This window comes from Fukomys damarensis, unplaced genomic scaffold (assembly GCF_012274545.1).
Source record: "Fukomys damarensis isolate Sample0158 unplaced genomic scaffold, DMR_v1.0_HiC HiC_scaffold_39, whole genome shotgun sequence".
Taxonomy (NCBI): Eukaryota; Metazoa; Chordata; class Mammalia; order Rodentia; family Bathyergidae; genus Fukomys; species Fukomys damarensis.
In genome coordinates, this window is record NW_022900951.1 from 19,923,067 (window position 1) to 19,945,807 (window position 22,741).

General features: G+C 38.1%; 1 protein-coding gene and 1 pseudogene across 3 annotated transcripts in view; one reads left to right on the plus strand and one right to left on the minus strand.

Annotated features, from left to right (window-relative positions):
* The window catches only part of Klhl15 (kelch like family member 15), a 38,086-nt gene that overhangs the window by 9,438 nt on the left and 5,907 nt on the right, over positions 1-22,741 (minus strand). For all 3 annotated transcript variants that reach the window (XR_776932.3, XM_033760374.1, XM_010607152.3), the window contains exon 2: positions 18,513-19,224. Coding sequence is in view for 2 of the 3 variants with exons in the window: in XM_033760374.1 (XP_033616265.1) it covers positions 18,513-19,217 (705 nt within the window). In the remaining variant the exon portion in view is untranslated. The remainder of the gene's footprint in view (positions 1-18,512; positions 19,225-22,741) is intronic.
* On the plus strand, positions 13,815-14,381 carry LOC104850293 (annotated as a pseudogene).

Here is a 22,741-nt window from a genome sequence, read left to right on the forward strand (position 1 = left end):
TATATACATATTTATTTACATTTATAAGAACAGGAAAAAGTAGTTCTTGACACTTAAAAAATGGGTCTCAAAGGACTAAGGATGTAGCTCAGTGGTAGAACTCTCGCCTAGCATGTGCAAACCCTGGATTTGATCCCTAGCACTGAAAATAAAGGGGTTGGGGGTTTGTCACTGTTTTCATCAGTAGGAATGAGTACCTTCTCATATTCTCCTTTTCCATTCAGTTCTTCTATGAACTCTTTAATAGTCTGCCTTGGCTATTTTTCTTCTCTTTTTCTTGGTACTGGGGATTGAACTCAGGACCTTGCACTTGCCAGGCAGGCTCGGTGCCACTGAGCTACATTCCCGGCCCTTTTCTTTTTCTTATTGACTTGCAGGAGCAAAAAGGCAATATTCTGGAAAGTCAACAAGAATCATAAACCTCAAATTAAATATTTAAGTGCCTACTGTGCACAGCCAGTGGTCTGAGAGCTACAAAGGCTTTCAAGCCATATCATCTTATCCAGCATAGTAATCAAGCACCATGTCAAGCAGCCTAATACAGTGATTAACAATTTGATTTAGAAAATTTCTCACTTTGAGACTCTCAAGTCAGCTGTGCAATCTTGGAGATGTAATTCAACATCCTAAGCCCATTTCCTCAGTTGTTATTATTGGGATAACAATAGCACCCATGTGACAAGGCAAGTGAGACAGTCCATGTGGAAAGGATTTAGTCTGGTGTCTGCCACATGCGCAAAAAAATTCAGCTATTAGCTATTTTTTTTTTTTTGTACCGGGGATTGAACTTGGGTCCTTGTGCTTGCAAGGCAGGTGGTGGAACCACTGAGCTAAATCCCCGGTGTATTAGCTATTATTATTAACCAAGGACATCTGTGAAAATGTCACTCGGCCTAAAATCAATACATCTGATAACTTTTTTGTTAAGGCTTTCAGGAAGTAAAGGAGAAATGAGAAACTACCTTTGTATCCAAACCTCACTAATAAAACATAATTAGTAATGTGTAAGAAAGAAGAGGCTTTAGAGAAAGCAGCCATGTTGTCCAGAGATCAAGAAAGAAGTGAATGACAAAGCTGCACATATTGGATAGGCAGATTTCAAATTTTTCAGAAGAAAATTAGGTCAGTTCCAAGATCAGACACCGTAAAAGGAAGCTCGAGAAGGCTGGGAAGCTCTCACAGCATAATGCTGACTTCATGGTTGCAAAATACACTGATGAGGGGAGAACAAAGGAAAGTAAAAAATATGTCCTACACAGACAGCTTTCTGAATCTCAGATGTCAAAAACCACTCACAACAGATGGTTAAAAAAAAAAACAAGCACATAAAACAAATATAAAGAGTGAAATACAGCTGTAAGTATAGTGAATGAGGCGAAAGGCACAGGTTGAACTGTAACTTTACAAAGTACCAGATACTGAATAAATGGCATTTTAGAGGTCAAAGAAAGTAGAGGGAAAAGTGAAGCTCCCTCCCTCATGGGGTGGTTAACGTAGTATTAACAACAAAGCAAAACAACTTTACTCCTATTTTATTTCCATGCTCAAGCAAAGATGTCTTATTCTTTCCAATCTGAAGATCAAATATAGTTATTGAGAGGAAACTTAACTCCAAGATGGCTGAGTTAAAAAAAAAAAAGTTTTCTCATGGACTTCAAGTCGTTTGATCTCATGAACCATGTTCTGGGGATCCTGAGAGGCATCACAGATAAGGCTGTTTAATTGCTTTCTGTTATCTGTGTGGAATCATGAAGAACAGAAGAGGACTAAAAGCCAGACAGGGTTCCCAATTACAGACATGTTAATCTGAGATGGATCCTGGATTGTTTAAAAATAGGACCTGAAAATAAAGTGTCACATACTAGGAGACAGCATAGACTCACCAGCTAATGCCAAGTTTGACCCTATTTCCTGTTTAATTTTTGATGATGTATTAGCACTGGTAGAGAATGAGAGAACCTACAACTTCAGCAAAGTAATCAAGAAAATCCAATATAAAGAAAAGAGAGAGCCGGGCATGGTGGCGCATGCCTGTAATCCCAGCACTTGGGAGGCTGAGGCAGGAGGATCATTGTGAGTTCAAGACCAGCCTGGGCTACATAGTGAGTTCCAGGTCAGTCTCAATTACAGTGAGACCCTGTCTCAAAAAACAAAACAAAAAAAAAAAAAGGAAAAGAGAAACAAACACCAGGGACCCATGAACCACTAGAAATTGTAGCAGTAATTGCATGTTAAGGCATTTAGGAAGGTTGGGTGAGATGACAGGAAATCCAGTTTCTTTCTTTTTCTTTTTCTTTTCTTTTTTTGGGGGGCGGGGTACCAGGGATCAAACTCGGGACCTTGCGCTTGTGAGGCAGGCAGCAGAACCACTGAGCTAAACCCCCGGCCCAGGAAATCCACTTTCTAGCAGATGTTATGGGGATCCACAAACTCCAAATGTAAAGCTTTAACTAACTCTATCCTTAATATTAACAAATAATGTGACAGCAGCCTTGGGACCTAATAAAACCGTGGACTGAATTTTTAAAATAGACAACCTCACTCTCTCCACTCAGATAAAAAGCACAGCCATGACAATGTTTAGCTCCATCACTACATTTTCAAGTAGACATGAACAAAGCAGACACATATAGATGATAGTGAAGGGACTGAAAGGAAGAATGACTAAGCAGATGAGAAAGCTTTCCACCTACAAGGAAACTCAGGTGAAAGACAACAACTGTTTTCAGGACACTGAATAGAAGTTAGAAGGAAGAGTTTCAGCCAGTGTAAGGAAAAGCACTGTTATTAAAATTGTAAAGAAAATGGATGGTCAGTGCATCTTTATTTGTAAGTGCACAAAAACTGGAATCACAAACTATCAATAAGACACTTGTTGAATAAACTCTGGCACATACCATATGCAGTCATTAAAAAGAATGAGGTTAATCCATATGCACTGACACAGATGTTCAAAATGCTAAATGGAAAAAACTGCAGAGCAATACACATATTCTCAAAAGTTAAAAAATGGGTATTTTTACATAGTTGGCAGCATATGTAGGGGGAAAAATAGGTATACATCCACAACATAAGCTGCTGGGGACTTGCCCTTCTTCAATTCTATATAGATCAGTACTGGGGGTTTTTATAGGGACCATAACCCTCTTCTGTAATCAATGAAAAGGCTATGGGCACTTACCTCCCCCAAATCAGGGACTACTGGCCTGCACAGTCAGCAGGTCTCACTGGAGGTGGTCTGCATGTGACCACCTATCAGGAGTACTGGGGGGATTGCAGCATGCCAGGGAGAACTAAGCTGTATGGCCTTCCACCTGTCAACCCACACACCAGCAGATCCTCGCAAGCTGGTCCAGAAGTCACTTCCCAGCCTTTCATTTTACACCCAGTCTTCTGGTTCCTTTGTCCGCTCCTCTTTCATTCTACTGTGCTCCTTTAAAATCTGGCTTCCAAAGAGTTTACAAGAGTCATTCCAACCCTATGTTAAAGTCCAAATCAAAGTTACATATCTTTATCCAATAATGGAAGTTGTGGCTTTTCAGACAGCTGATTGTTCCATCAAAGATCTTCCGACCAAAGAAACTTAGCTATTTCTCTCTACCAAGGCTTGTTCTTGAACTACCTTGCCCTTTTTCAAAGCTACTTATTGCTGTGATTTTCCTCTAAAACTACACAATACGTAAGTATAACCAATTTATAATAGAAATAGAATTAATATGTCTGATACTACCAATTAGAGTAATTACAGACACACTCTGCTTTAAAACAAAAAGCATAAGACTTAATGAAGGGAGCTGTCCAAAAAGAAATGTGGCTCATCTTTTCATAAAGAAGGCATTTATCCCACCATGTATTCCTTACAGGACAGTGTGATCAGGTGCTCTTCAAAAGAAAGATATGGAAAGAATAATACTTTTTTTCATGTTCTGAATCGCTTTCCTTTCATAGGAATAAAAATGTTGTCTCAAAGCTCAGAAAGATTATCATTTTTCCTGCTTTGATACTTTAAAAATTTGTACTATGAGAAGCATTTTTTCTTATTCTGAATATAAAATACTAGAAAGCATATATTGCTTCTTAAATAAGGTGGTGTGAAATTTTAAATGGGTCATTTCCTCCTTTAAACTTCTTTCAATGTAACTGTGTCCATACACATATGTATATGGTTAGCAAAAGAGAAAATGCAAGAAATGACTATTAAAGTTCGTTTCTGTCAACATGTAAGTAACTAGCTTTTACCACTGGGCAAAAATTGTTTTTCCATTCACAGTCAAAATGTTACATAATCCATGCATTAAGCACTTAACTTTTAAAGGTAATTTGCATATACCACAGGTCCCCAACCCTGGGCCACACAGTTAGGAACTGAGCTGTATCATCTGTGTTTACAGTCACTCCATCACTCTACTACCCAAGTTCCACCTCCTGTCAGATCAGCAGCAGCTTTAGATTCTCACAGGAGCAAAAACCCTACTGTGAACCACACCTGTGAAGGATCTAGGGCGCTCTCAAATCCTGAAATCAGACTATCCTCGCCCTGCTGCCCCAAATTCCCTTAGTACCAAAAAGGTTGGGTACTGCTGGTATACACCATCCTAAATTTTGAGAATTAAAATGTAACATGCAATGTAATTAAAATAAATCATTTCCATAGAGCTTACTACTTTCATTTGGTTAAAAATCTGGAATTTTAGAAGATCTAAAACAGGCTAAAGTCTAAAATTATTTTGGGCCTTTGACCATTGAATTTAGTATATTATCAGCTGTTTCACTTGCTACACTAAGTCCTGAAATGATTTTTAAAATGTCCAACACACTTAAACCAAAGGAACAAAATGTATATTAGCTTATCCATCTGTCTGTGTTGGGGTCGGGAAACAAATTTGAACCCAAGATCTCAGGTTTTAGGCTGGCACTCTCCCCAAGTCACTATATACAGATTTACTCTGCTACAAAAGAGGTTGCTGGGTGCAGTGGTGCATGCCCATAGCCCAGATGTTTTGGAAGCTGAGACAGGAAGATTAAAAATTTGAGCCCAGTGTGGGCAACTCAGCAAGACTCTATCTTCAAAAATAAAGAGATGCTGGGCATGGTGGCACACTCCTGTAATCCCAGCTCGGGAGGCCAGCCTGGCTCCACAGTGAGTTCAAGGCCAGCCTAATCTATATAGCAAGACCCTGTCTCAAAAATAATAAATAAAAAGGACTTGGGATGCAGCTCAGTGGTAGTCTGCCTAGTGTACCATACAGAAGTCCCTTAGTCCAACTCCACTACTGCAAAAATAAACGAGGTTAGTTGAATGAACATATACCTATCTGGCCCTTTCCACATCCAAAAAAGGCTACTACAATCTTTACAATTAGGAGCCTAAGTAAATATGTGAAAGATTGAGTCCTTCTTATCAGTTTTATCATCTCTTCTCCGCCATAATCTAGCTTCTCAAGAGAAATATCCAGAAACAAAGTACTTACTTGCACAGGGCTTTAATGCTAAAACAAATTATGCCTTTGGGACCCAAAGCTATGTTGCTGTTTGATATAATTTTCACTCACAGGAAAATGTGGAACAGTCATTATATGTTGCATTATAAAACTACCCTGAAGGGCTGGGGATTTAGCTCAGTGGTTCTGCTGCCTACCTCGCAAGCTCTAGGTCCGAAGTTCGATCCCCAGTATAAAAAAAAAATATTTATGAAATCATGCCCAGGGAACTAGGGATGTAGCTCAGTGGGAGAGTGCTTCCCTAGCATATACAAAGGCCTGGGTTCAATCTCCAGCGAAACACACATACACACACACCCTTCCTTACAACTGAAGCTTATATTGTTTTATGTGTGAGGCAAACGTAATAACCACTACACTACAGAAAATGCTCCCTATATTGTTTTATATGAAACAAAATCATTATTTTAAAAGCTATAGAGGCCGGGGATTTAGCTCAATGATGCTGCCACCTGCCTTGCAAGTGCAAGGACCCGAGTTCTATCCCTGGTACCAAATAAATAAATAAACAAACAGCTATGTACAAAATAGCTTAAATTAGTCCCCATGTCCTGAAAAACCAAGTTAATTGCCCAGATAAGGCTAAGAAAAAAAGTCAGTCCATGCTGAGTGACATTGTAATTAGTCTCCCTACGTATCAGAGGTTACTGGTCCAGGCCTTTCCTGTGAGCACTCATCTCTTACATAAAATGACCTAAGATTTGCATTTGACTCACACATGCTCTCATATAATTTCTCTTTAGTAAGTTCCAAAGAATGGTAGGGCCAACTATACAGCTAAATGGTAAAGACAAATTTTCCTAAGAATTTGTCTTCTCCTTTCTATGCAGGCAAGAGTGAAGTACTGAAATGAACTCCAGAAGTAAAGTGAGTAGGGCAACTGGGCACAAGGAGAGGCACTCACAACAAAATTCAAAGAGTTTCAACACAATCTGGTAAGTTCTCTATCCCTGTGTCTAGAGTACATTTAAAAAACAGCTAATTCCTCCAATTCATACCATTAAGTAGCATTGAGTTATTACTTGAGGAAGCAGTATTTTATCTTTATGGAAAAGAATGGTTATGTCTTCATCTCTCTTCCCTTTTTTGTTTAGTTTTCTGATGAATACTGATAGGACTGATTATTCATTCCTTCTTGATGGACATTTGGAAATGATGGAGCTTTTTATTTATTAAAGTTCTTTGGAATTAAAAAATAGCTAATTAAAAATAACTTTTTAGAAAGTCTAATTTCCTTCCATTTTAAGTGGAAAAGAGCACTATTAGAATGTAAATACCATGTGGTGGGACATGCCTGTAATCCCAGGATTTGGGAGGCTGAGGCAGGAGGATTGCCGTGAGTTCAAAGCCAGCCTGAACTACACAGCAAGACCCTGCCTCAAAAAAGCCAAAAGAGGAAAAAAAAGAAAGTAAATACCAATGCATAAGCCTATAAAGGGTAGGAAAAGATTTCAGACCACCTTCTTATCTGATTATACTAGTATTTAGATAGCACAACTAAATTCTAGGATTCATAATCTATGAGGGATTTTTCTTATTTATAGAAATACTCTCCACTGTATAAATATTTATAAAGTATAAAGTATATGGTAGAGCAGGAAAGCCAAATAAAAGGTTTAATCCTAAAACTAACTTCCAAATGAGCAATGCTTATGGCAGGGCCACCCACATGCTAAGCGAATGCTTAACCAGAGCTACACCCCCAAACTTCTCTCATTCTTTTCACTTTCTATCATTTGCTTTCTCTTTTCCCCTCCCATTTATTAAAAAGATTTCTCCTATATGTAAACATAGCTGTCTCTATTTCATGACTTTCTTTCTATTTCCAATTCTCCTATTTGCGTTCATCTTTCTTATTAAAAGGAAAATCAGCAAGTCAGACTGAATATTTAAACTCCTGGTTTTACTAGTTCCTGTCTGCTTAGAACATCCCACTACGATACCGTCTTTTCCAGAGCTCTAATAGTCATTGCCTAGATTTGTCACTCTTCAGCCACCTGTGGACCTACAAGTCAAAGGCACTCTACATCTAGACATAAAATGCAAATGACTTCAGAGGATAAAAACACCTTGAGGGATTTTTAAAGAACTGCACCTGTGGTAATTACAATCATCCAAGCCCAGGGGGTCTGAGAGGAGAGGGTCAGCAAAAAGGAGAGATGCAGAAAATGACATTAAGTTAAATAACAAAAGTACATTTAACCCACTGACCTAGATTCCAACAGAAAACCTACTCATCTGTTCTTTGACTCCAAGGGGCAAGTGAGCTGACTTAATTTAAACAATTTCAAGTTCTAGCTGGATAAATACTATTGAATATCTAAAGGAGATTTTTCAACTTTTCAAAGACAAGTTTATCAGAATTTCTAATCAAATTTCACATTTTTTAAAGAAACTTGCTATAAAACAGTAATACTTATATTTTTTAATGTACTTCTACAATTGCATTAGAGGGAAATTTCCAATTACTTCTTTATATTTATCTGTCCCTAGCTGAAATCATTAGATGTAAACAAACTTTTAAAAAGAATTTCGCCAGGCATGGTGATATGCACCTGTAATCCCAGCTCTCAGGAGGCTGAGGCAGGAGGATCACCACGAGTTCAAAGCCAGCCTGGGCTACATAGTGACTTCAAGGCCAACCTGAACTGCATAACCAAGATCCTATCTCAAAACAACAATAACAATAATAATAATAATCATAATCATAATAAAGAATTTTTGTCTAAACAGCTAACACTGTAGCTAATGGGGTGGTTTCTGGAGAGTTTTGTATTAGGCAAGCGCTAGTTTAGTCATAACATGCTCCAGTGCAAAAGTGAGGGAATTCTAGAGGCACACACAGCACCTACACTTTACAACATGGGTTGTGCCTCAGAATACCATACCACCCAAACATGAGATTCAGGCTAATAAATGTCCTACATGTTGCTAGCCGCTGTAAATGCTATATAGATCAACTATGCTGATAGAAACAAATATTTGGAAGATCAGTGCTTGGTGAAGAACAGTTCTGAAAGCTCCTACACTCCAAGTAAGGTATACTTTGAATACTTAAGTTGTCATCTTTGAATTCTATTAGTTTCTACATGAGTCTATAATGCCTTACTCCCATTTAAAATGTAGCTTTAAAATTCCACTCAAGTAGAAAATATTTTTAAAAGTGTTGGAAAGCTTTTCTGAAACATTAATTTTTACTGAGCCTTACATTACTTTTCAATAATGAAGTTACCTTTTCAGCTATCAAATTTAATCTAAAAGTAGTATTCTTAAACTTATCAAATGCAGATACAATTCATTAAATCCAAATATATTCTCACCGGAAGAAAATTGCCATTATATTATAAATTCAATAGATGCAAATGATATACCGTGGCCTTTTTCTCATTAGAATATTAGCTTTGCCTTTTGGGGGAGGGAGTACTGAGGATTAAAGCCAGGGCCTTCCCACTGAACTACATCTTTAGCTCTTTATAATTTTTTGAGACAGGTTCTCACTAAGTTGCCCAGGCCTTAAACTTGAAGTGTTCCTGCCTCAACCTCCCAGAAAGTTGGGATTACAAACTGAGCTACCACATCTTACTTTTTAAAAATTACAAGAGGGCCAGGCGTGGTGGCGCATGCCTGTAATCCCAGCACTCAGGAGGCTGAGGCAGGAGGATCGCTGGGAGTTTGAGACCAGCCTGGGCTACACAGAGTGTTCCAGGTCAGTCTCAACTACAGTGAGACCCTGTCTCAAAAAACCAAATAATAATAATAATAATAAAAATTACAAGAGTTGAGGGATATAGCTCAGTGGTACAGAGCTTGCCTGGCAAGCTCGAGGCCCTGAATTTGATGCCCAGTACCAAAAACAAACAAAAAATTACAGGGGCTGGCTGGGCAAGGAGGCACACGCTGTAATCCCAGAACTAGGGAGATTATTTTGAGTCCTAGGCCAGCCTAGGCTATATAGTGAGCTCAAGGCCAGTCTGAACTATATAGTGAGACCCTATCTCAAAAAAGAAAACAGCTACAGGGACTGGTGATATACCTCCTAGTAAAGCATATGTTTCACATGCTCAAGGGCTTGTGTTCAATATTCAGCAGCTGCCACAAATTTTTAAAATAAACATTAGGTTGTATAAATTTAATTTTGGGGTGAAACAGTGAATTACATTTAACAGATTAAGAAAAGAAGCATACCATGGAGTCTAAATATCTGAGCTACTTTATAAAACAAAATATTTAGAATAAGCACAATGGATTTACTTAAAGCAAAATACATCTCTGTAATCTTACTTCCTTGATAAAACAGCCAATAAAAAAAAAAACCACAAAATCCTAAATACAAAGCTGAACTAATGTGCTTTCGCTCTATAGGATTTCAAATAGATCTTTTCTGGTGGAAACCGAGACTTTATGATTATGATTTGAAGTTAATTTACATATTAATACAATTTCTAAGGGAATCGTTAGTATGCTGAGTCTTTATCTTATGCATATTTATGATGCTGAAGATGCACTGGGTTCAAAAATATTTCAAATGTCATTTTACTAAAAAATCAACACAAGGGTATTTTAATGTTAACAATTGTGCTAAAAACTAGATCTTTTACCAAAAATTTTTAAATTTTACGTACAAAAAAGTAAAATGTGCATTGTCAGGCATTTAACTCCTGAAATGTTTTCAATAAATAATTACTTTTTAAAAACTGAAAGACCAATCAGCATAGTTTAAATCACTAAAATTCAGAATAATAAATGTCAGGCCTTATCTCTGTTAACATACACAAAGACCACCAGACCTAATGAAAATACATGCTACAGGTATTTGCATAAGCAAAAATAGAAACTGTAGTCTAGTTTTAATGCTGGGAGGCAGGCCTGGTAGCACATGCCTATAATCCCAGCATTCTGGAAGGCTGAGTCAGGAGGATCACAAGTTGGAGCCCAGCATGGACAACTTAGGGAGATCCCGTCTCAAAATAAAAAATAACAAAGGGTTAAGCTCAGTGTGAAGGCCCTGGGTTTGAAAGATCTTTAAATTTTCATATTTGTCGAGTATTCAGTGAAAACCCCAGAATCATGTTTCTTTAGTGTTTCACTCATGCAAACATGTTAGAATTTCCACAACTCTGTAATAACCTCTAAATGACCCAAGCTGGATCATTGGTGAACAGCATGCTTTCTGCATCTTAGGGTCCCCTCCCTAGTAGAGTATCTGTAACAGGAAGTCCCTTGGCTGAGAAGCAAGCAGACCTAGCCAGGTTCCAGTATGGACAGTGCTACTAGTTCTAGAATAAGATTCCTAACCTTTCTGAGTCTGTTTTCTCATCTATAAAACGAGGAGAACATGTAGATTTTTATCTATGTGTAAAGCACCTAGTATACAACCTGTCATGTACATCTATATGTGCATACACAGGCACACTTATTACAGCATATGTATATATGCTTATACACATATATGTAAGAAAATATATAAGAAACCCAGGAAATCAGAAAGCCTTGGTATCTGGTGATGGGTCCCACAAAGCATTCAGTACAAAAGTTACAGCAATGTTTTCAACTGAGGAGAAAATGCAGTAGAGGGGTACAGGGACAGAACAAACACTAGAACACACATGTGAATGAACCCAAAGATCTCAGCACACCTACAAGTTATGATTCAGGCTCCTGGAATCAGTGGGGGCTCTTCCTTGGGGAGACACAGAATGTCCCTTTCCCTTCTCTACAAAGCCACTGTTCAGATCTGGTAGTTACTACCACAAGAAGAATGAAAACTTCCATAGGTTCCTTCCACAAACTTTGCACAGTTGCTTTTGATTTTCCTGAGGCTAGAAGGATCCTAACAGAGATGCTGTACTCAGTAACAGTTATCTTCATCTATCACTCCACAGAATCCATAGGTTGCTGAGATCTTGGTTAAGTATGTGAGAGAGGCTGTTTAGGTATATTCAAAGAGTTTCTAGTAAACTAACTTCCTTCATTTTAGAGCAGCACTATGCAACAGAAATATAATCTGAGCCACAAACAAGAGCCAAAGATGCAATTTGCATTTAGTCAGGCATGGTGGTTCCCACTTGTAATCCCACCACTTGGGAAGCTGAGGCAAGAGGATTATCAGTTTAAGGCCAGCCTAGGATACATAGCCAGACTTGTCTCAAAAAAAAAAAAAGCTGGGTGTAGTACAGCGCACTTGTAATCCCAGCACTCTGGGAGGCTGAGGCAGGAGGATCACAAGTTTGAGCCCAGCCCAAGCCACTTAGCAATTTAGTGAGACCCTGTTTCAAAAGAAAAACTAAAAGAGGGCTAGAGATGTAGCTGAGTCCAAAGACCCTAGGTTCAATCCTCAGTACAAAAACAACCAAAAATAAAAAACCAAAAACACATTTTCTAGCAGCTCATTTCAAAAAGTAAAACGACAGTCTCAAAAATTAGTCCAGGCTGGCTATGAACTTACTATGTACCCTAGGCTGGCCTTGAACTCTCAGCCATTCTCCTACCTCAGCTTCCTGAGGGCTGGGATTACAGGCCTGTGCCACCATCCCAGCTGACAAAGTTGATTTACAATATACTTAACTATGTCCAAAATATTCTCCACACATAACCATTATAAAAATTAATGAAGGCTGAGTGTAACTCAGTGGTAGTGATTCCCCTAGCATGCTAAGGCCCTGGGTTCAATTCCCAGCAACATGCACACACATACATACACACATAAAGGTAATTTACATCTTTGTTGTCATCTTTGTCTTTGATATCTCAATTAAGACTAGCTACATTTCAAGTATTCAGTACCCACAAGTGGCAACTGTACTGAAGAGCACAGCACAGTTCTAGAGTCTAGATACAGGATGCTTTGGTGGGGTCATGTGTATGTGTGTTAGTGCCAGAAGCGAACCCAGGGCTTTGGTACATGCTAGATATACCCCCAACCACCATAGTTTGTTTTGAGACATCTCACAGTACAGTCCAGGATGGCTTAAATTCACTGTGTAGCCCATACTAGCCTTGAACTCATGCTCCACTTGCCCCAGCCTCCCAACCACACTGATTTTATTTTCTAAGAAAGAAGGAATCTTTCATTTTTGACACTTTAGCTAGTTTTAATTCCAATACACTGAAACATTCTAAAGTTTTTCTTGTTTTGTTTTGGTTTTTGGTACTGGGGATCGAACTCGGGTCCTTGCGCTTGCAAGGCAGGCCACCAAACCGCTGAGCTAAATCCCTGGCCCAAAAGTTTTAAGGGAGGGAAATCTTATGACTAAAAGAAACCTAACACAAAATAGTACTGTATTAATAAAATTCTTGATGATTTTATCCATAAAATTGGGTTACTTGGCCTTATAATATCAAAAGAATGGTGATTTCTAAGTCTGATCAGTTACTAAGTGGTTTTCCAAGTTTTTATCTGGCATTACAACATTTTCCTATAATTATTCCTGAAAATCATAATGCTAGAAAGCTGATGTTAACACAATTAAAGAGAATTGAGGAACTAAGTTAATGCCAACACAAGGAAATAATCAGACTATGGGATACTCTAAGACACTGGGTGGTCTAGTCTTTCTAAAAAATATGGGAAGGAGCTGGGGATTTAGCTTAGTGGTTCCTCCGCCTGCCTCGCAAGTGCAAGGACCCAAGTTCCATCCCCAGTAACACCCCCCCCCAAAAAAAAAAAAGAAGAAGACTGTTCTACATTAAGAAAGTTTAGACAGACAACAGCTAAAAGCAATGCATAAACCTTGACAAGGTTCTAGTAGATTTGGGGGACAGCTGATGAGAAATCTGAATGTGGATTAACTTTTTGATGTTAAGTCTTAGTGTTAATTTTCCTAGGTGTAGTATTACACTGAGGAAAAAGTCCCTATTCTTAGAAGTACATTAAGCATTTAGGAGTGAGGTATCTTGAAGTTAACTACTTATTTTCAAAGGCTATACAGTGTTACCTCCGTTCATAAATTTAACTCTCTCCATCATTCTGGTCACAAACTGGACCAGATCAGAATCAAATCAAATTTCCCCATAAGGTCAACATTGAGCCTAACCATTAAATTTGATTCAGTTCTCATCTAACTCAGTTTGTGATCGGAATTGTGAAAAGAACTAAGTTCATGAACTGAGGCACCACTGTATGGCAAATGTAACCGCTCTAATGGTGCTCATTACACTATTCAATTTTTTGCACGTTTGAAAATCCTTGTGATAAATGGGAAAAGGGAGATTAAAAAATGAATACGCTATGAAAACGTCAACAGGTGAGTGCAGCTGCAGGATCACAGGCCAAGACTCTTCGGACCAGCAATGCCAACATCCCAAACAGTGAATAATAGCTCTTAAAGTTTGCAATGAAAAATGGCCTCCAATAAAACTACATTGCAAAAAATGGTAAAGAAACAAAATGGAAAAAGTAAGTAAGTTGAGGAAGCAGAGCCTGAAGAATTTTGGTAGAAAAAGTACTGGACCATTGTGTAGTGAATGGGAAGGTGGAGTATTTTCTGAAATGGAAGGGATTTACATATGCTGACAATACATGGGAACCTGAAGAAAATTTAGACTGTGCAGAATTAACTGAAGTGTTTAATTCTCAAAAAGGTGGAAAAGAATATGGTACAAAAAGAAAATCTTTATCTGACAGTGAATCTGATGATAGCAAATCAAAGAGGAGATGCTGCTGAAAAACCTAGAGGCTTTGCTAGAGGTCTTGATCCTGAACGAATAACTGGTACCACAGACAGTAGAGGAGAACAGATGTTTCTCAGGAAATGGAAAGATTCAAAGGAGGCTGACTTGGTACTGGCAAAAGAGGCAAATATGAACTGTCCTCAAATTGTAATTGCTTTTTATGAAGACAGACTAACCTGGCATTCTTGTCCAGAAGACAAAGCTCAATAACTTACATCATATATATATATATATGAATGAAATATGGGCCTTGGTTTTTTATTTACTAGTGTGAAAAAAATTGCATTCTAATGAGAATCAAGTTTAATATGTTGGTTTTGAAAGTAGTATTTGGGGAAGTTGTTGGGTTTTGTTTTCCATCAATAGCACTATTTACTTTCAACAAATAAAAAGCTTTCTGTAGTTACTTCCTTTATCAGAAAACAGCATTGATAGCCTGATATATTTCCTCTGCATTTCTAAATATTGGGGAAATTATCCATATTCAAACTCAAACAGAACTCATTTTTAGCTCACATGCTTAAGGACCATTCAGAGTTTTTGTGGGGTGTTTATAAATAAAATACTCATTCTGAGGAACCTAAGAAATAAATTAAGTTAAACTGAAAGTTTTCCTGAAGCCATAACCTTTCAAGTTAAATAGATGATTGTGGTTAATTGGACAAAGTGGGTATTTTCAAAGCAGCCATATCAGAATCCATATCTGTGCTTTTAGTCACAAAAATACAGCAGTTCCCTTACAAAATTCCTGAAAAGAAAAATTTTATCATTACCAACAACTTCCCCACCCAAATAAAGTAACTAGTCAAAACCTGGTTTGTTTTATTTAGCTAAGAGTTATTAATGGAATGTTAAAGATTCCTCATGACCCAGTCCCTTAAAGTTGAAATCTACTCAAAGTCAGGATTTGTGGATGTCTAAGACTTGGCTCATGGAAACCTACTGAGTGGCTAGAGGTGAGAGGTGGTCACAGTTTAGAACCTGCTAGAATAAATGAGTGAACAAACTTATAATCTAAATTATTGACCTGCATGTTTTTCTTGACCCCCCCAAATTGTTCCTTACATGTAGACTCAGTATTTTCAGTATTCGGGTTATGTTTCAACAGAAGCCAGAAAAATAACTTTGCAGTACTCAGAATGTTATCCTACTGTATATTGTTTACTTTACTGTAAATAATGGTGAGCAGTGATCAATAGTTTTATATTCCTTTAAAAAAAGCTGATAAATACTTGTTCATGGGCTGGGGATTTAGCTCAGCGGTTCAGTGGCCTGCCTTACAAGTGCAAGGACCCGAGTTCAATCCCCGGTACAAAAAAAAAATAAAATAAAATCCTTGTTCATGAATGTCAGCTAAGAAAACATCTTTTGATAAGGGAGGGAGGGCAAAAAATACAAAAAAGAAATGAGGAAAATAAAATTTTAAAAAAGACTTTAGCCAGGCATAGTGGCACACACCTATAATATCCCAACCACTCAGGAGACAGGTAGGAGGATGGCAAGTTCAAGCCCAGTCTGGGCAACTTAGCAAGACCCTGTATCAAAAAATTAAAAAGGACTAGAGCTATAGCTCGGAATGGAAGCCCCAGGTTCAATCCCCAGTACCGCTTTTAAAGAAAATGTTGCAACTGGGAAAATTAGAAGAGGAACTGCATACTACATAACATTAAGGACTCATTGTTAATTTCATTAGGTGTGACAAGAGTGTTATGGTTATATAGGATAATATCCTTATTCTTGGGAGATGCTTGCTAAAAAGGGATAATGTCTACAACTTAAAATGGTTTCGCCAAAATAACGAAAACAAAAACAAACAAAAACAAAATGAAAACAAATTACAAACAGAGGCTATACACCCTCTACCTATCTAGTAAATGTGGCAAAAAGTTACTATTAAACTATGTGCTATATTTATGCATGATCATTCTACTATTTTGGCTTTTTTTGTTTAGAAAGTCTCATAATAGCATGTTTAATATATGTTAGAACTAAAAAGTGCCTAATAACATCCCATTTTTCTAAATTTCACCAAGTAGGATTATAACTACAAATCAAACTTCTCCTCATGCAGATCTTAGGACCAACACAGATGCAACATGTCTTTTGTCTATGTCTCTCTAGGGCCATGCATTTATTAAAATGGATGTTAGAAAAAAAAAAATAAAAGGCCAGGATGGGCTGGGGAATTTAGCTCATTGGTGCCATGCCTGCTTCACAAGTGCAAGGTCCTGAGTTCAATCTCTGGTACCAAGAAAAAAAACAAAAAAACAAAAAAAGGAAAATAGACTCTTATTTTCCTTCCTTTTTTCTTCTCCCAGTGTGTATGGATCGAACCCAGGTCCTCATGCATGCTAGGCCACTGAGCTACACCTCTAGCCCCAGGTTTTATTTTCAAGGAGTTCAAAATAGTACTGTATGAAGCAAAATACCCTCAATTCTTATTTTCCAACCGATTTTCCCCTATTTATTTGGTTTCTGGAGATTTATCTCTAGAGATAGGGCCTAATCTGCCTTAATGGTTCTCCACATTTAGAAAGCCACAGACTCCTTTGATAAAACTTAAATCACACATTGTATTAAGGGAGGAATCACTGGATCTCTTCTACTTATCGTCCCAGTATTACTGAGGTAAAACCAAAACATTTATTTTATAATACAAAAAACTGAAAGTTCTCTGTGACTAGGTCCTTATTAAATTTTCCTAACACATCAATTCCAGGAGGAACCCTTCATGTTTTGTAACTTCCAACATCTAGCCAATGGTAATAACCACCTCCTATGCTTTAGATGCCAAAGGAATCCATCAGCAGGTTCAACTGATACTTTCTAAAATTTACAAGATTACCTGATAGTATTAACTTTTAGCCACTGTCATTATTGCCTACCTTGAACTGATAGTTAGAATATACAAAGGCTCTGCAGCTCAGCACTTACAATCACTTACTGCTATTAGTTATCTATCATACTGTCCCACAGAGGGCAACTTTTATTTTCTATGTCATGAAAATGTCCATCTAGATGCAAGTTGGAGGGGTTTTTAGTAGTGGGAATTTGCACTTAATATATAAAGACAAAATAGGATTCCCCAGGGAAAGAGAGCAATAAAAGCAATAGTAAGGAAAAACATCAAAACATAAGAAACATTTCACATAGTTAATATGGGGCTGATTCTCACTGAACAAAAGGAAATTAAGAAATGTGTTTCCTAGTTTCAATTATTCCTTTGGTATCAATATATTCTGACAGCAAAGATAAAAGCCCATGAAAATTAGTTTCCTATTAAAGGTATAATATAATGACACTTCACAGCATTTCAGAAGGGGAAAAAAAAAACATGCCAAGCTACTGAATGTTATTCAAAGGTGCAAATTTGTTTATTTTTCAAATGGCATAAACAACCTTCCTTTGAAAATACATTTTTATTACCAGGTCTGGTAACTAAAGCTGAGGAACTGTTTAACATGAAAGGTGTCGACCAAGCTTTGTGTGCTTTCTAGAAAGGAGAAAAGATGCAAGAGGTAAACAGAGCCCCAGAGGTAACCATGTGATTAGAAACCAATTAAGTTAAGCAATTACTGAAACTGCTCTCTCTCCTTTGGGCAGGAAAGGATCACAACTGAGAGTCTGATATAAAAAATGAAAATGCTTACATACAAAAAGGTCAAGGCTACTTTGAAGAATGATTATTTTTAAGAAAGAACTATTCATATGGTAAAATGTACACAGGGATGTTTGATCACTGCAGATAAAGGATTTAGTCTACTTGTTTAGAAATGCCAAGATGATGTTTTTAGACATATAATATGGTTTCATGGTTAAATTTAGTTAGTATTCACAGGGAAACAGAACTAGGTGAGAGTAGGGAAGAAAATTACTAGTATGGTCTACTGGTTTTCAAGAGCTATGCCTGTGTGTCCTTACTACATTTCAGAGAAAAAAGAAACCATATTATTGCATACCATGCAGAACTGAACAACTCCTCAATGCCAATTCCAGCACGTATTACTTAAATTAATTTTCAAAAATAGGCTGACCCAGTTCATATTTAATTACTTTGTAAAAAGAAAAGCTGAAGAAAAACCTGTAATATTTTGCATCAAATGATTATGATTCAACTTTAAAAGTACTTTGAAGATGAAACTATTCTACCTACCTGGTTCATCTTTGACTCACAAAAATCTATTTTAAAAAACCTAAATGCACAAGCTCCAACAAAATCAGGCTTCTTATATGTAAAATATTCTCATAAACTTCTCATTCCTTTCTTGCTCCTGACAATTTTATGTTATGTCTTAATGAAATAAGACCTATAGCCTGTCTACTGCTTTCAAAGTCACTAACCTTCTCAAAAACACTGGATGGGGTCATCAAACAAAACCTGATGTTCTGAATGATGGTATCGGTATGTCTCCAGCGTCTTCTGTCATGCCGCAGCCAAGACTGCACAGCCTCGTACAGCTCTATCTCTGGGAACCTGCTCAGATGATCATTATCCAAATAAGACATGAGCTTCTCAAAGCTCAGATAGGACAAGAAGTCAGGCCTGGACATGAGTGGCACAAAGTTGTCTAGGAGAAAGGCATCCAGCTTCTCCCTGACTCCCTCGATGTTTACACCGAAATCATCTAAGAGTCTCATAATTTCTGCACAATTTTCTAAGCAGATTTTCGCTAATAGAAAAGAGCAGCAGAACTTCACCACTTCTATAAGTTGAACATACATGGCAGCCTGAAGAATCTCATGAACAGTATTCATACTCAGTTCTATAGTTCCATAGTACATAAATTGAAGGACATGGCTGAAGCCAGTAGCAGTTAGACCTTTTAAATGAATTTTGTCCTGATCTCGTTCTCTCATGTCTGCAGTAAACATAATTCTGAAGTAATCACTCTGAGTGGCCAAAAGTGCTTTATGGGCCTGGAACTGATGATCTTCAATAACCAGAGTGACATCAAGAAGCAATCCTTCTTCATACAGTGCTCTGAATCCAGCAGAGACACTGGTGTCATGGATTGAGGAACAGAATCCTTCCACGTCCCCTGCCATGAATCACCTGAAAAAAGCAACCAAAGAAAATGGTATTAATCATTTCTACCCATTCAGAAAACAACACTGACTTAGTTTTAATAATTTTTATAACTATCCCAATTCCACTGCCCAAGTAAGTCCTAAATGCACTAAACCTTTGGAAGAAGGCAACCTTGATGTTTTCAGACTAATATTTTTGGTTTCCCTATCTGGGGTAAACAATCATTAAGCAGTTTATCAAATACTGGTGGTAAATTGCTAACTTAAAACTAATACATGCCTGCCCCATTGACTCTACAGAGTTCACTGTGGATATTTAAACATGTTTCAAAATTAGCAACACAAAAAGAATTTCACAGCCAAATATTAGGAGAAAAAAGACAAAAATAAAACAGAAATTACACCAGAACATACACTTGAAAACTAAAAATTTACCCAAAGGGAATAATCAGATAAATATGCCAATTTTTACATACAAAGTTCTCCAGTTTTTCTTTTTTGTGGGTTGAGGGGCAGGGAGTGGGGATTGAGACAGTCTGGCTACATAGTTCAGGCTGGCCTTGAACTCACTATGAAACCCAGAATGGCCTGAAATTCAGGCAACCTCCCTAGCTGGGATAACAGGCTGCACCACCATGCCTGGCTAAGGTTTTTCTTTTCTTTTTTTTTTTTTTTTTTTTTTTTTTTTTTGAGACAGGATCTCACTATATAGCTTAGGCTGTCCTCAAACTCACAGTGATTCTCCTGAATCAGCCTCCTGAGTGCTGGGAATATAGGTATGTACCACTATACCCAGCTATTCTAGCCTTATTAATAAAAACTTAGTAAGTAGCCAGGCACAGTGGTGTACACCTGCAGCCCCAGCTACTCAGGAGCCTGAGGCAGGAGACAGTTGGAGCTCAGGGATAGTGGTGAGGAGGGTGTACTGTGTATTCAAAAATACACCAACAGGACTGGAGGTGCAGCTCAATGGTAAAGCATTTGGCCTGGTATGCATGATGCCCTGGGTTCTATCCCCAGTATCACACCAACAAAATGAAGAAAAGGGCCAGGGATTTAGCTTAGTGGTGCTGCCGCCTGCCTCACAAGTACAAGGTCCTGAGTTCAATTCCTAGTACCAAAAACAAAAACCAACCAACACCCCCCCAAAAAAGAAGAAAATCCAACAAGAGATTATTTAATTAAAATGGTGCAGTTCTATAATGGATTATTGTAATTAAAAATGATAGGAGTGGGGCCGGATTTAGCTCAGTGGTTCCACCGCCTGCCTCGCAAGCTCAAAGATCTGAGTTTGATCCCTGGTACCAAAAAAAAAGATAGGCGCAATCTACCTATTATAATATCCAAAGGATATTTATTAAATGGTGTTTTTTTAAAAAGCAGAATGCCAACCTCTGGGCATGGTGGTACAACCCTGAAGCACTCGGGAGGCTGAGACAGGAGGATTGCTGCGAGTTCAAGACCAGCCTGGACTACATAGTGAGTTTCAGGTCAGTCTCAACTACATAGTGAGACCCTGTCTCAAAAAAAACCCAAATAAATAAATAAATAAATAAATAGTAGACTGCCATATATGAATATATCTTGAAAAATTAAACACATATATATTTGCTTAAATGAGAAAAAGTCTTTAGACACCAAAATGATGTCCCTGAGTAATTGGGTTTGTTTTTTCCTCTTTACTTACCTGATTAACCCTATTCTTAAAAACAGTGAAGATATGTTTTTATATTTAAATTATAAATATGTAATTTTAGAGGAAATTAAACCCATTTTCAGGTATCAGAAAAACAAAGCTAAAATGGTGGAATTAAAATTAGACCTAGGGCTGGGCCTAGTTTAATGACAGCATGCTCAGCATGCAGGAGGCCCTGTATTCAATCCCCAGTATTGCAAAATAAATAAGATCCAAGCAAAGCAGAATAAACTAATGCAGTCTATTTCAACTGTTTATGAAGCAAAGAAATTTTCTCTTTTCACACCAGAAACCCCCACCACCACCGCATGTGTACTGTTCTTAACCTGAATTCTCACACAGCTTCTGGCTCCCTCAGTGACCCTGCTTCCACCCTGAGCACTCTCCTAACCGGCTCCTCCCACAGTGCCCTGTGGAACTCTGCTTCAATGTACACATACTCCTGCATGCTCATGCTGCTTCACAAAGTTCCCTCCTCATCCTGATTACAGTCACAGCTGCCAGGCTTCCTGCTTCCTACTCCTATTCTGCACCTTACAGACCTAACTTTCTAAGCCTTTTCTTCGCTTTCTACTCTCCTCTTTATAAAACCTGATCTTCAATCAGCAAAACTGCATCTTGTTACCCTTTGTCAGTTATATATACGCTATGCAGTCAATCACTCCCATTTGTTGACTGGCACCTGGATGAATCATCTTCATCTATTCAATGTCTGTTAACTATTTAACCCACTTAAAAACCAAATCAAAGCTGAGGATGGTGATGTACTCTGGGAGGCTGAGGTAGGAAGATCACAAATTTGAGCCCAGCCTGGGCAACTTGGCAAGACCATCTGAAAAATTAAAAGTTTAAAAACAGGGCCACAGATGTAGTTCATTTCAAAGGGCCTAGGTTCAATCCCTAGTACAAAAACAAAAAACCTTGGTAATAGGAAAAAAATCTGAAAGGATAATAAGCCAAAAATACTTAAAATGGTTATCATAGGGACTATGGTTAGAAGGCAGTGGAATAGGGCACTTGCCTAGCATGCGAGAGGCCATGAGTTTGATACCAGACACTGCAAAAAAAATTTATCTTGGGATGGTTGAGTTTCAGGCAGCTTTTATTCCTCTCCTTATCTGCAATGAAAATATATAGTTTTTTAAAAAGTCTATACACAGGGGCTGGGGATTTAGCTCAGTGGTTCTGCCACCTGCCTTGCAAGTACAAGGTCCCAAGTTCAATCCCTGGTACCAAACATAAAAAGCCTAGACACAGGGGCCAAGGATGCAGCTCAGTGGTACCATACCTGTTTTATAAGTGCAAGGTCCTGAGTTCAATCCCTGGTACCAAAAAAACAAACAAACCAAAAAAGCCCAGAAATGAAAAAGCCTATACACAATCTAAGAAAGCCCCTTCCAATGGCACTTCCTAGTCCCTACTTCCGTGGGCCCTTCTGTGGCCTGGCTTACAACACCCTTAGCTCACTTCTCACTCTCAGCTCTATGACACTGTTCTCCTGATTTTCTTCCTATCCTTAGGCACCTTCATGAACACATTTTTCTTGAACTACCCCTTAAACAGTGCTGTCACCTTGGATTCTGTCCTTGCCCCTTTTCTCACATAAACACTGTACCTCCCAGGCTGGGGAGGTACAACTGGCACTGCACCTGCCTAGCCAAGTACAAGGACCTGAGTTTGATCCCCAGTACCAGGAGGGAAAAAATGTTACCACCACCACCCTATTAAAGGAGTATTAAGACCTACTTTCGGAGCTGGGGATTTAGCTCAATAGTTCCCCCACTTGCCTCTTAAGCTCAAGGTCCCAAGTTCGATCCTCAGCACAAAAAAAAAAAAAAAAAAAAAA